At 45.0% G+C, this 12622-nt stretch overlaps 1 protein-coding gene across 2 annotated transcripts in view; it reads left to right on the top strand.

Moving 5' to 3' along the window:
• Positions 1 to 3842: 3842 nt before the first annotated feature.
• The window catches only part of LOC108302928 (androgen dependent TFPI regulating protein), a 66765-nt gene continuing 57985 nt past the window's right edge, over positions 3843 to 12622 (top strand). The window contains exons 1-2 of one of the 2 annotated variants that reach the window (XM_037737829.1): positions 3843 to 3970; positions 4462 to 4834. In XM_037737829.1, the coding sequence (XP_037593757.1) occupies positions 4682 to 4834 (153 nt within the window). In that variant the 5' untranslated portion in view covers positions 3843 to 3970; positions 4462 to 4681. Of the gene's footprint in view, positions 3971 to 4373; positions 4835 to 12622 lie in introns of those variants that run through there. The other variant, XM_017526662.2, reaches the window with a different exon arrangement.

Below are 12622 nucleotides of genomic sequence, written 5' to 3' on the forward strand. Positions count from 1 at the left end.
AACGGAGCTGAGGCATCAAACTAGATTCAGGAAAACCAGCGAGGAGACAGTTGCTATGGTGGTGGCAAGAGATGGAGACCACTGGAACGAGGGCAGTTGTTGAAGGGATGGAAAGAAAGGGACTGATTCGACCCTGATGTGGGAAAGGAGCTTGGCAGGATTTGGTGGTTAATTGGATTCGAGGAGTGAAAAAAGGGGAGACACAGGAAGCTCCCAGGTGGATGGGGAGGCCATGGTCACAAGACAGAAACTATAGAAGAAAAGCCGGGCTTGGCAGAAGGCAGTGAGCTCGTTTTAGACTCATGTAGTTTGAGGTGTGTCTGTCTCCTTCAGGAGATTCCAACCAGTAGTCAAACATGTGTTTGAAGCTTGGTGGGAATGGGGAGAGGGCCTGGACTAGAGGTATAAAATTTGTGGTCGGCCGAGCCCAGTGGCTCACACCTGTAATCCCAGCACTTTGGGAGGCTGAGGCGGGTGGATCACAAGGTCAAGAGATCAAGACCATCCTGGTCAACATGGTGAAACCTCGTCTCTACTAAAAATACAAAAATTAGCAGGGCATTTGGCACGTGCCTGTAGTCCCAGTTACTTGGGAGGCTGAGGCAGAAGAATTGCTTGAACCCAGGAGGCAGAGATTGCAGTGAGCCGAGACTGTGCCACTGTGCTCCAGCCTGGTGACAGAGCAAGACTCCGTCTCAAAAAATAAATAAATAAAAAATAAATAAAATTTCTGGTCATAAACTAGAAGGCAGTGGTAGAAATTATGATAATGGATAAAATCACTAGGGTGAGTATGTGGTGGGAGACGGACAGTGAGTTGGACTAGCTCTCTGGGGAACGCCAGCACAGAAGGAGCCGGCAAAGGAAGAAGAGATCATGAAACCGAGTGAGAACAGCAAGAGCATGTTGGAAGGATAAGCCTTGCTCACATGTGGCTTCCTCAGGTCCAGCTTCCCTGACGCCCTACCCACACCAGGCCTGATACTGCCATCCCCTCTAATAAGTCCGCTGTGTTTGTCCTTTACAGAAGTTGCCTTAATTATAAATTAACACCAGTTTTTGTTGTTGCTTAATGTCTATTTTTCCTACTAGAACATAACCTCCATGAGGGTGGGGAATTTTATCTCTCCTCTTCCTCGGGGAATCCCCCGGGGCCCAGCAGGTGCCTGGCAAATAGTCGTTGCTTAATAAATATCTGTGAAATTAAAGAATCATGTTGCAGACTCCCAGGGGGCAGAGAGTTTCAAAGAAAGTCACTCTTAGTAACCAGGTGGCCTATGTAGTAACCAAATCAAAGTATGAAATATGCTTGTTAAATGTTTAAAATTTCCTGTGTAAAATAAATTAGTTAGATTTTTATAAAGTTTTTGAACAATTATTTCATACTTCTTTTGGAGATGATGTGAAGCCTCCAGATACTAGGAGAGAGGAGAAAGGCAGGCAAACAGCATGCGTAGTGTGTATTCGTTTGTAACGTGTAGTTAAGAGGTGACATTCATTGCTCTCCAAAGCTCTGTCTGGTCTCATGGTGGGGGACAGGTGGTCAGGCTGCTTCATGAAAATGTACCTGGTTATTCGACCAGGAACACAAATTATGATGTGAATATGGTTGCAATGTAGATTTTTTACTGGCAACAATTTTGTGATAAGTTTTATAAGAAAATGCAGATATTGAATTAAGAAATAAAATTATTTCATAATCCTTAATTCATAATGTAATTCTCATATGCATCTATTACATGTAATTATTAAATACTTATATACATGTTATATATTAAAATAATATTTTATTAAATTACTATTAATATTTAAATATTTAATATTTATTAAAATATTAATACATGTTATTTATAAAATCCTTAAATACATATGTTACATGTTATTATTTATTAAAATGCTAACAATTCATTGGATCCTAATGTAAAACACTAAAACTCTTACAAATAAATTTAAATAATTTTATCAATATTTATGAGAGGCCTCATCTGTGGTCATTGAGGATGATGCAGAGAAAAAAACCATGTAGGTGGTGAAAGGCCAGTATCCAGGTTTGGACACACACATTTCAGAGATTTGGGTCTTTGTCTCCCCTTCTTTCCCACCTTTGCCTCTGTCCTTACCCATCTGCAGACTTAGGCTTGAGACTTTTTGTATAAAGGAATAAAACCACTAAATCTACAATGCTGTCCAAAGTGAAAGTCTAGGAGACATAGCACAATCCTTCATATGTGCACCAAGTTTCAAAACATATCTAATCCCTTTCTGAGAAAATTTTCTGACGGGAGGAGAGAATAAAAGGGACTCGGTAGGGAGAGGAGGGATACCAAAGCAGGAGTCCAAGAGTGTGAAGAGCCACATTGTTCCTGTGGGTACGCTGGTTGTATTAGGGTTCTCTAGAGGGACAGAACTAACAGGATGTATGTATTTATGAAAGGGAATTTATTAAGGAGAACTGACACACAATCACAACAGTAGGCTGTCTGCAAGTTGAGGAGCAAGGAAGCCAGAGGTCAATCAGTCCTCAAAACCTCAAAATTAGGGAAGCCAACAGCACAGCCTTCAGTTTGTGGCCAAAGGCCCGAAAGCCCCTGGCCAACCACTGGTATACGTCTAGGAGTCCAAAAGCTGAAGAGCTTGGAGTCCGATGTTCAAGGGCAGGAAGCATCCTGAGAGCACAGGAGAAAGATGGAGGCCGGAAGACTCAGCAAGGCTCGTCCTTCCACATTCCTCTGCCTGCTTTATCTTATCTCTGCTGGCAGCTGATTAGAAGGCGCCAACCCAGATTGAGGGTGAGTTTTCTTCTCCCAATCCACTGACTCAACCGTTGATCTCCTTTGGCAACACCCTCATAGACACACCCAGGAACAGTACTTTGCATCCTTCTATCGAGGTGAGACTTAATGTTAACCATCACACTGGCTGAGTTCAGATTGCAGCTCTGCCTCTTACGAAGTGTTGAACACATCCTTTCAGCAGACCAGACTTCAATTTCCTCATCTGAAAAGGTACTTAATACATAATAATACTTACCTCAATAATGTTTTTTAGAGTGTTAATCAGCTAATATGTGTAAAGCAACTGGAACAATGCTTAGCAAACAGTAAGTACTATAAAAGTATTAGCTTCTGTTATTATGTGCAATTTAGCCCAGGCTGTGGAGTTTTGTACAGTTTTATGTACCCATTTCCCAGATCCCGCTGTCCTTTGGGAATGGTTTGCTATGGTCTGCTATGTTTGTGTTCCTTGCAAATTCCTGTGTTGAAATCCTAACTCCTGGGGTGATGGTATTAGGAGTGGGGAGCTCTGGGAGGTAATTAGGTCCTTATAAAAGAGGCCCCAGGGAGCTTGTCTGCCCCTTCTACCACACGAGGACTGAGCCAGAGGGCACTATTTAGGAACCAGGAAACTGACCCTCATTAAACACCAGGCACTCTGTCAGCACCTTGATCTTGGACTTCCAGCCTCCAGAACTGAGAAATAAATTTCTGTTGTTCCTAAGCTTCCCAGTTTACGAGATGTTATAGCAGCCCGAACATATGCAAACATGGTTACGATGCAGACCTCCATGGCAAGCTCAGTTTGCTGTCCCCCCATCTCCCATTCCTGATGTTGGGAGTCTGTCGACTCTTAGGAGGTGGTTTTGTTTTTTGTTTTGTCCTCCTTGTCCAGCCTACAGTTCTTTCTCCTAGGACTTTTAAGCCCTGGTTAAGTCACTGAAAAGCACCAATTACAGATTTACATAACTGTGTCAGGAGTCTTTCTGCGAGGGATTTGCTCACCCCTCAGAGTCAGTTGCCCAGGGAAACAAGCTGGCAATGTCATAAGGCATCCACTTCCAGTTACTCCTCAGCCCCCTTCTGTGGAGCCTAAGTCAGAGCCCAGTCCTGCACTCTGCCTAGCCCAGCCATGGCTCATCTTATTCATGGCAGAGCAGGGACCCTTACCCTCTCCTAGCAATGTCTAAAGCCAGGTATGTTGTGGTCGTAGCCACAGATCTCCTCCTATGCTGCTTCTTCCCTCCCACGGCACAGAAATGCCTATGCAAATGGAGTGCCTGGGACAGCCCCAGGTTACTTTTGGTTCTCTAGGGTATAGATACAAAACATTAAAAAAAAAAAAAAAAAAAAAAAAAAAGCAAAACGAAAAAGAAATCACTGGAGCTGCTCCCTGGAGGATCAAAGGTTGTTGTAGGCTTTACACTGTGCATGCCCTAAGCACACCCATAATCTGGTTTATCAACCTGCTCCCCCTTTTCTCAAAAGATAAGGTTGCAACTTCTTTGTTATGCCTAAACGAGAAGAAAAGAGAAGACGGCCATGGCAGTATTTCCTTAGATTTTCCTGGTATTTCATTTAACCATGCCCCTGCCCCAGTGCCCTAGTCAGACAGTTTCATGTGCAGCTCTTGAATTGCTACCTGCCCTTCTCAAGTCTACATGGTGAACTTTATGCAAATCTACAGATTATCTATAAATGCAGTCATCTGAAAACCAGCAGTAATCCTGCCTCGGAAGTTGATCAGGAAAGGAGCTTAAAGAGAGCAAAATTCCAAATTCATTGGAACTCTCAGTCCCAGAGGGGTGTGGTTCACAGCTCTCTGGCTTGTAGGACTCCAGCTGTGACCCACGGAAGGACACCAGAAGCCACTCAAGACATCCACAGTGCCCTGGTCAGCACTAGCCATGACGAAGACTTTTACATGCATATACCACTTCCTTGTTCTGAGCTGGTATATTTTCCTCAATTATTACATCGCACAGGATGAAACAGACGAAGTGAAATCCAAAATCTTTGCAAATGGTGGCAAGTGGAAATACATGACGCTGCTTAATATGGTAAGTCCATATGGCCGTACCAGGAACCGATCCATTTCTCTAGCATATCAGTGCTGCTACACACATCACCTTCGATTTTATTAAATACACAATTTCATTGTTTGTCTTCCTTCTTCACCATTTATGAGTTTTGGGTTTTTCATTTACTCAACTCTTTGCTCTGATAAACCCAATTTGGAAATTATCTATAGTTACGTTTCTGTGCTGGCTCATTGCTAAATGCTCTCTTGAAGAAAAAAAAAAAATCTCGGAGCGCTTTTCAGATGAGTTCAAAGAGGGGACCATGCTAATGGTTTCACTGTGGGATTAACTACAAATGCAGGAGGCATTTTGAACTTTGCTTGGGGAAGTCTGTGAGGAGAAGGCAGAGTGGCGTATGTTGTGTAGGAAGTGTAATTTCCAATGAAGGAATAATGCCATTTTACAGCACACACAGACTAACAGATTTATCTAAGAAAAGCAAACACATTTTGCCATGTTCAGCCCCCACCTCAATTTTTTATAGGTTCAGTCTCCATCTTAAAGGACAGATCACCCAACTGAATGGCAAATACACATTTTCAACTATTTAAAAACCAATCTTATGACTTAATCCTTTCTTGTCTTCCTAACTCGGCTGACTGCATTCTGATGAAGTGTGAATCAATGGGAGGAAAGCAGATTACAAAAAATATTTGAGGGATAGGTTAAAAAAAAAAACTTTTCAAGTTAAAAGCTAAGAATGGGGAATCATTTGGGAATGTGAATTAACGTTTGAGGTTTTTGACTAAAATCTTGGGTGCCACATAAACATCTGATTTCAGAATCATAATCCTTATTTCACAAGCAGATAATTAATGTATGTGGTTAGAAATTGTGACACTCTGAAATGCTAAGGAGGTGGAAGTGGCCATAGTTCAAATCAAAGAGGGCTGAAGGGACCTGGAACCCTGAACACAGCTCTAGTATGTTTGAAAATTTCAAGGTGACTGTTTGTTTCAATCAGGGAATTTTATTTAAAAAAAAAACAAACAGAAACAAAACAAAAAATGCTTTTTGTAGAACTAAGAGTACCACAGTAAACCACAACAATAACAGCAACCACACACACACACACACACACCCACAAACCCAAGATTTGTGTCTCTATTGGCTTTCTATGAAAAACAGTCAACTAAAAGGGAGGTGTGTCTGTAGTCAGGACTGATTTCCTAATCAAATTCAATTCCAATATGAATGTTCTACCTTACACTATGTACAGCTAAAAATAGATTTATCACCACACTCATTAACCAGCTCCCTTAATTCTTCGTATACACACACAGACACAAAACTGATCCTGACTTTTTTTAAAATTCTAGTTCACTTACATTTCCAAGAGCCCTCATTTTCCAAGAGTGAGGAAAGTCTCTTATCTCGTCAATGACACTATCATTTCTGAGTGTTAATCCTAATTTTCCTTCCCTGAGTGATCAGCTACCAAATCCTATTAGTTTTTCCTTCTACTAACTTCATCCCTTCTTCTTCAAGCTTACCGTCTCTCCCAATCCAGGCTCTTATTAGACATACCGGAATGACCACATGAACTCTTTACTGTCCTCTCATGGTCCGATCCAGCCACTCAGATTCCAAATTAATCTTCTCAAAGCACTGGTTTTGGTTTGTTTTTTCATACCAGGACCTGTATCTAGAAGCGTGGTCTGCTGCTCAGGAAACCACAGCGGCCAGCAACCTCCTGCCTCATGGACCCAATGTCAAGGAGCTCACCTGCCCAACCAGCCTTTCATGTTCCCTCTCCCCAGAAGGCTGGCCTCTTCTGCAGAAACAACTGCATCTTACCAGTATTGGTCCCTGGGCTTCCTGCTGTCACTTCTCTGCCCAGTAGTGTTTCTATCCTTAAAAGAAAGGCCTACTTACCGCTCTCCACATTGCTTCCTTCATAGAACACTGGGAATCACATATACTCCCCCCAAATCTTTGCTGGTAAACTGCAGCCCAAATTTCCTTTTCCTTTCTCTGATTTTCCCAGCATCTCTCGGTCTCTGCTGATTTATGTACAGTATTGTTTTCTCACTCCGTCCTCTCTCCCTGCCACGTGAGTCTTAACATTCCAATCAAACTTTGGCTCTAAAACAGGAGTTTTTTCCTCCTAGGTCCTTGCCAACCCTAACTGTCTATATTTCTACCTTGAATTCAGCACAGTGGGTGGTACAGGATACTCACATAATAAAAAGCTACCACTTGGTATGTTGACTTGACCTCAGCCTTTCTGCACCCTAGAGCAGTCTACCCCTTCTGGTATCTTCTGGCCCTCATCAATAAGCTGACAGGGGCTACCTGTGGTGATTTTCTTCTTTCTGAGCTCCATTAGGAGTCATCTTGAAAGCGTAACTTAACGAAATGCTTCCCAACTGGTAAAGATGGGTTGAGTGTATTTCAGAGGATCAATTTAATGATAGATTTCAAATATGTTGCTTAAGGTGAAATTGGACCTGAAAATGTCTAGCTCTTGAGATCTCATAGGCTGATTAATGGTTGTGTTTCCTAATGATTAGTGTTTATTCATGACTAATCAATTGATGGTTGTGTTTATTAAGTCATAAAAGTCTCACAACTTGCTGTCACATTCTTATATTTTGTTTTTCCTCAGTTTGGGGAAGTTAGTATCCAATCCTGCTTGCTAGAAAATTTACACGCCTCCTTGTAAACAGCTTGAATTTCTAATTGGCTTAGTATCAATTGTGTCCCCTTGGTAAGAGCAAAGCCCACGTTGGTGCTAGTCGGCATTGTGAGCATTGCCCCAGTTCCCCTTGAAGCTATCCCAGGGGACTCGAAGGGGAGGCAGACAGGAGATGCTCTGAGTTACTCCCGGGATTGGTGGTAGTGGCTAAGGTGCCACTGAGAATTGGTCGGGGTGACCCATCATTTCTGACTAAGGAGAATAAAGGTAGGAGAGGACAGATAGGAGACTCTGCCTAATTAGAGAGGAAACTGGCCTCAGAGAAGGGGCCACTGATTCCCTGCTGGGAGGGAGAGGCAGTGTCTCACAATGGTTATAATTGCCATCTTTGGGCGTGGCTCTCTGGGTTGGTACCTCAGTCCTACTGCTTACTGGCCCTGAGATCTTGGGCTAGGCACTTCTTTGTGTCTTCCATTTCCACATTTGTCAAATAGAAATAAAAATAGTACTTAACCATAGGACCGCCATGAGGAATAAATGATCCAACAGGTGGGAGGCGCTTAGAAAGACATCAGCATGGTGTTAGGCGGTGGACGGTGGGGAGAGAAGATGGGGAGGGGACTTCTCTGGGTAGAGATGGTGATGCAGAAGGGTGATTTAGTAGAACATCAGTCTCCTCACTGAGCACCTAGGTTGGTGGTAGATGAAGGTCAGCAGGAGTCTTTCACCCCCTTACCTTTCATGGCTGCTGTTTCTCCCTCCCTGAGCTGCATGTCCCGTCTTCCCAGCTGGAAAGAACCACTGTCGAGCCACTGCTCTCCCTGCTGTAGCTGCCCACAGGCACCAGGCAGTCCTGGTGGTAGAGTCTGCAAGCTCCAGCAGAAAGCAGCCAGCCCTGCAGAGTGGGGAACCCCAGAGGCTGGGCATGGAGACAAGGCAGTGCCGGGCGTGTCCTCAGGCTGCTCAGGTTGGCTCAGACCATCCAATGCCTGAGTCCTCCACAAATGTTGTGCCCCTTGCTCTCTATCCACTCCAGTTCCATCTAGGGACTGTCCCTGATCCCAGGGAATATGAGCTAGTGGGGGTTAGGGCACGGCTCAGCAGCCATAAGCTGGCTTGCAGAATTCACTCAGTTTATTAGGGTTTCCTCTTTTTTTTTTTATTTATTTTTTATTTTTTGGGGGGGACGGAGTAGTCTGACTCTGTTGCCCAGGCTGGAGTGCAGTGGCACCATCTCAGCTCACTACAACCTTTGCCTCCCATATTCAAGCAATTCTCCTGCCTCAGCCTCCTGAGTAGCTGGGATTACAGGTACGCGCCACCATGCCCAGCTAATGTTTTGTATTTTTAGTAGAGACGGGGTTTCATCATGTTGACCAGGATGGTCTCGATCTCTTGACCTCGTGATCCACCCGCCTCGGCCTCCAAAAGTGCTGGGATTACAGGCTTGAGCCACCGTGCCCGGCAGGGTTTCCTCTTTTTAAAGATGAACTTCCTTTTGAAACATTGTTGGGGTGGGGCCGCATAACTGGGATCTCCAGGGGAGATTCTGAGCGGGCCCCTCCCTCCCCGCATCCCTGACACTCCCTTCAACAACAGAAGCGTGACCTTTCCCTCCCTTTTCATTAGTTGCCCAAGCCCCAGGCAGCTCCATTGTCATCACCCTAAATTTCTCTTGACAACAGCGGCAATACCACATAGGTCTTCGGGGATGCTGGCCCAGGGCTGGGGGAACAAAGGACCTGGGAGGCCTCGATGGGTCTAAACTCCAAGGCAGCTTGTGAACAGTGAGAAGATGGGGTTGAATGTATAGCATGGCACCCACTTCAACACTTGGGGGACAAAACTTAAGTAAACTATAGCACTCTTAAGCTCAATGGAGTCAGAAATACACTTGACTATTTCTGCCTCACAAAGACGTGCTTCAATAGCTGAAAGGGTAAGGACTGATAGAACTAGGTGACAGTCACCACCAGCACCCGAAATAAAGTGGCTGCAAGTTATTGAGCAACTATGACAGCATTTTGGTAGGTTCTTTGGATGCAGTATAGAGATGAGTGATTGAAGGCCTGCCTTCTGAAGCCAGAACGCTGGCTGTGCTGACTTGCTGTGTGATTTTGAGTGAGTTGCCTGCCTTCTCTGTGCCTCAGTTTTCTCATGCGTAGTGGATACTTCGATAAGGCACCCAGATCCTCATACCTCCCCAGCTCTGAGGTACTCAGCCCCAAGCAATCAGAAAGTGTTGGCTGCTGATGGTGCAAAGCTGAGCTCCCTCCCGGAATTGCACTCAGCAGAAGGGAGCTGCCTCCACCACAGTTTAGGCCCCTGCCTGGGGTTGCTGCATGCAATAACTGGCATTCAATATGGGGGGGCAAAGGCTGCACTCCAGGACGGCTCTGAAGGAACAGCTTAGCTCAGAGCTTCTCAGGGGATCAGCTGATTCCATGCAACTGCACAGCTCTTAGCCTCCCCGCTTCAGCCCTGCTCCCTTTCTCCCTCTCGTAGATGTCCGAGAGTGTTCCCCAGTGAATATCCTGCAGGCACATCTCAGAATCTCAGATTCTGTTTCCCAAGGAACCTGAACTGCATCATGTGAAATACCAAACATACAGAAAAGGTTTCTCTCCGTCCTCTTCCTCCTCCTTCACCTTCTCCTCCTCACCTTCTTCCACCTCTTTTCCTAAGTCCAGATGAAGACATTAACACAGAGCCTTCCCTGACCTGTATTATGTTCAACACAATTTCTGGTACCTAACCGACATTCCGTGAATGTTGGTTAAAGGAGTCAATGACCAGAACATGGTTCTAACAGGCATGAGTCCCTTTCAAGGGAAGCCATCCCATCAAGAAGGTCTTCCATTCACAGCCACCCTACTGCTGTACTGAAGCTTGTTGTCCTCAGCTATGCAACACTGGCCAAGCATTCTGGTACTTCTTTCCGGCCTGTCCCTCGATGCTCTTGGTCTCATTTTTCTCTGCATTAGTCCAAATTGTGTTCTGCACATTATTTCTCCTCCCGTGTTCTTTATTTCACTCTTTCATCTCAGTTTCTTAAGTTAAATGTGCATGAACGATGATGGAAATCGCATATTCTATACCAATACAGACATACCTGCATAGTACCTCCCCTAAACACAACTGCCACCATTATATAAAGGACTCATCACAGTCCCCGTTTGCTGTTTTCTTCTGGTGTAGTCTTCCACTGCAAATTATTGCATCATTTCGAAGGAGAGAAATAAGAAAGTCCCGCCTGGCTGAGTCAGGCACAGTCCTGAGTTGGGTGTTGGATTACTTGACTCATCCAATAAGACTTGTAATGTCTTGCTCAGGAAAGTTGTGGAATCTCCCTCCCTGGAATTACTTTTTAAATAGGAGAAATTCTCATTTCCTAAGGTAGTTTAAAGAGAGAGAGGTCTGGCTTAAAGGCAAGAGAATAAGCTTGATGACTTAGAAAGGGTAAGTTTCTACAATCTGAAGATTTTCGTGGGTTTGTGAAGACACATGAATGTAAAAACTAAATATCCTTTAGCTGCAGTTTTTTGAATTGCATTAGTTATTTAAAAACGTCAATTCAGCTTTGTCGCAGGTGTTAAGTTTGTCAGCCAGCAACAGAAACAAAAGACAGCTAACGAACCCAGAGCAGCAGCATTTCAGGAAAAGGCACGGAATACACAGTGGGAACAGAATTAGGGAAGACCAGGAGAAAGGATAAACAGGGAGCAGCAGCTCTGAAATAAACTTGAATAAGTAGATGCCATTACGTCTGCTTCCCAGGCAGCCAAAATAGTTGTGAAATGAAAATGATAGTAATTTTGTTGTAAGATTCTTAAAAGAAGACCAGTTGTTGGGATCATATTTTAATGCTACTGTATAGTTTGCTAGGGCTGCCATAACAAAGTACCACGGACTGGGCTTAAACAACAGAAATTGATTTTCTCATAGTCTGGAGGCTGGAAGTCCGAAGATGTGGGCAGGGTCGGTTTCTCCTAAGGCCACTGTCCTTGTCTTGCTGATGTCTTCTCCCTGTGTCCTCACGTGGTCTTCTCTGTGTGTCTGCAGTCCTCATCTCCTTTTCTGATAAGGACACCAGTCATACTAGGGTGCAAGGTCATGACCTCGTTTTAACTTTGTCACCTCTTTTTTTTTCTTTTTCTTTTTCTTTTTTAAACTTCTTTTTTTTTTTTTCTTACCTTCAAGTCTACTTCAACTTCGTCACCTTTTTCATACAGTCACATTCAGAGGTCCTGGAGGTTAGGATTTCGACCTATGAATTTGGTGGTGGTTGGTGGGGGATGTAACGCAGCCCATAACAGCTAACATTGCCTCCCTGATTGCTCCTTCTGTCATCGTGAGTCAGGCTCATCCTGAGCTCTTTTTAATTTTTATTTTTTCTGTCCCCCGGGCTGGAGTGCAGTGGTCTGATCTCAGCTCACTGCAACATCCACCTCTTAGGTTCAGGAGATTCTCCAGCCACAGCCTCCCGAGTAGCTGGGATTACAGGCACACGCCAACACGTCCAGCTAATTCTCTTGTATTTTTAATAGAGATGGGGTTTCACCACGTTGGCCAGGATGGTCTCAAACTCCTCACCTCAGGTCATCCCCCCGCCTCGGCCTCCCAAAGTTCTGGGATCACGGGCGTGCGCCACCACCCCCAGCCTCATCCTGAGTTTTACAAACATTGCATTGTTCTTGGAGAATGGGCAGGCCTTTCCAGTGGGATGGGCCGATCCACACCTGTCCCTGCCTCCCTCCTGGAAGCCTCCCCACGGAGCGCCTGGCCCCTCACTATCCGGTGCGCTCCAGCTGCTCCTTGCAGCCCCTTCGCCCCCAGCCCTTGCAGGTTTCTTTTCTGTGGCAACCCCCTAGCACCTCCCTCGTGAGTCCCCACGCGGGGGTTCCACGTGCTCCTCGTGGATTCGGATGATGACGCCTCCATGCTGAGTAAGCTCGTGGCGACAGGGCTGCCTCGCACACACCGTGGGTATCTAGAAATGCCTGTGTGCCGTGCGCCTGAGACGTCACCGTGAGCTCCGGTGGAGATGGGGAGGAGGCTGGCAGGTTGGAGGTGTGAAGCCAGTTTTTATTGATGGAGAAGCCCCGGAGGAGCTGAGTAATGTGTTCTTC

The sequence above is a fragment of the Cebus imitator genome, unplaced genomic scaffold, assembly GCF_001604975.1.
Source record: "Cebus imitator isolate Cc_AM_T3 unplaced genomic scaffold, Cebus_imitator-1.0 Scaffold43, whole genome shotgun sequence".
Taxonomy (NCBI): domain Eukaryota; kingdom Metazoa; phylum Chordata; class Mammalia; order Primates; family Cebidae; genus Cebus; species Cebus imitator.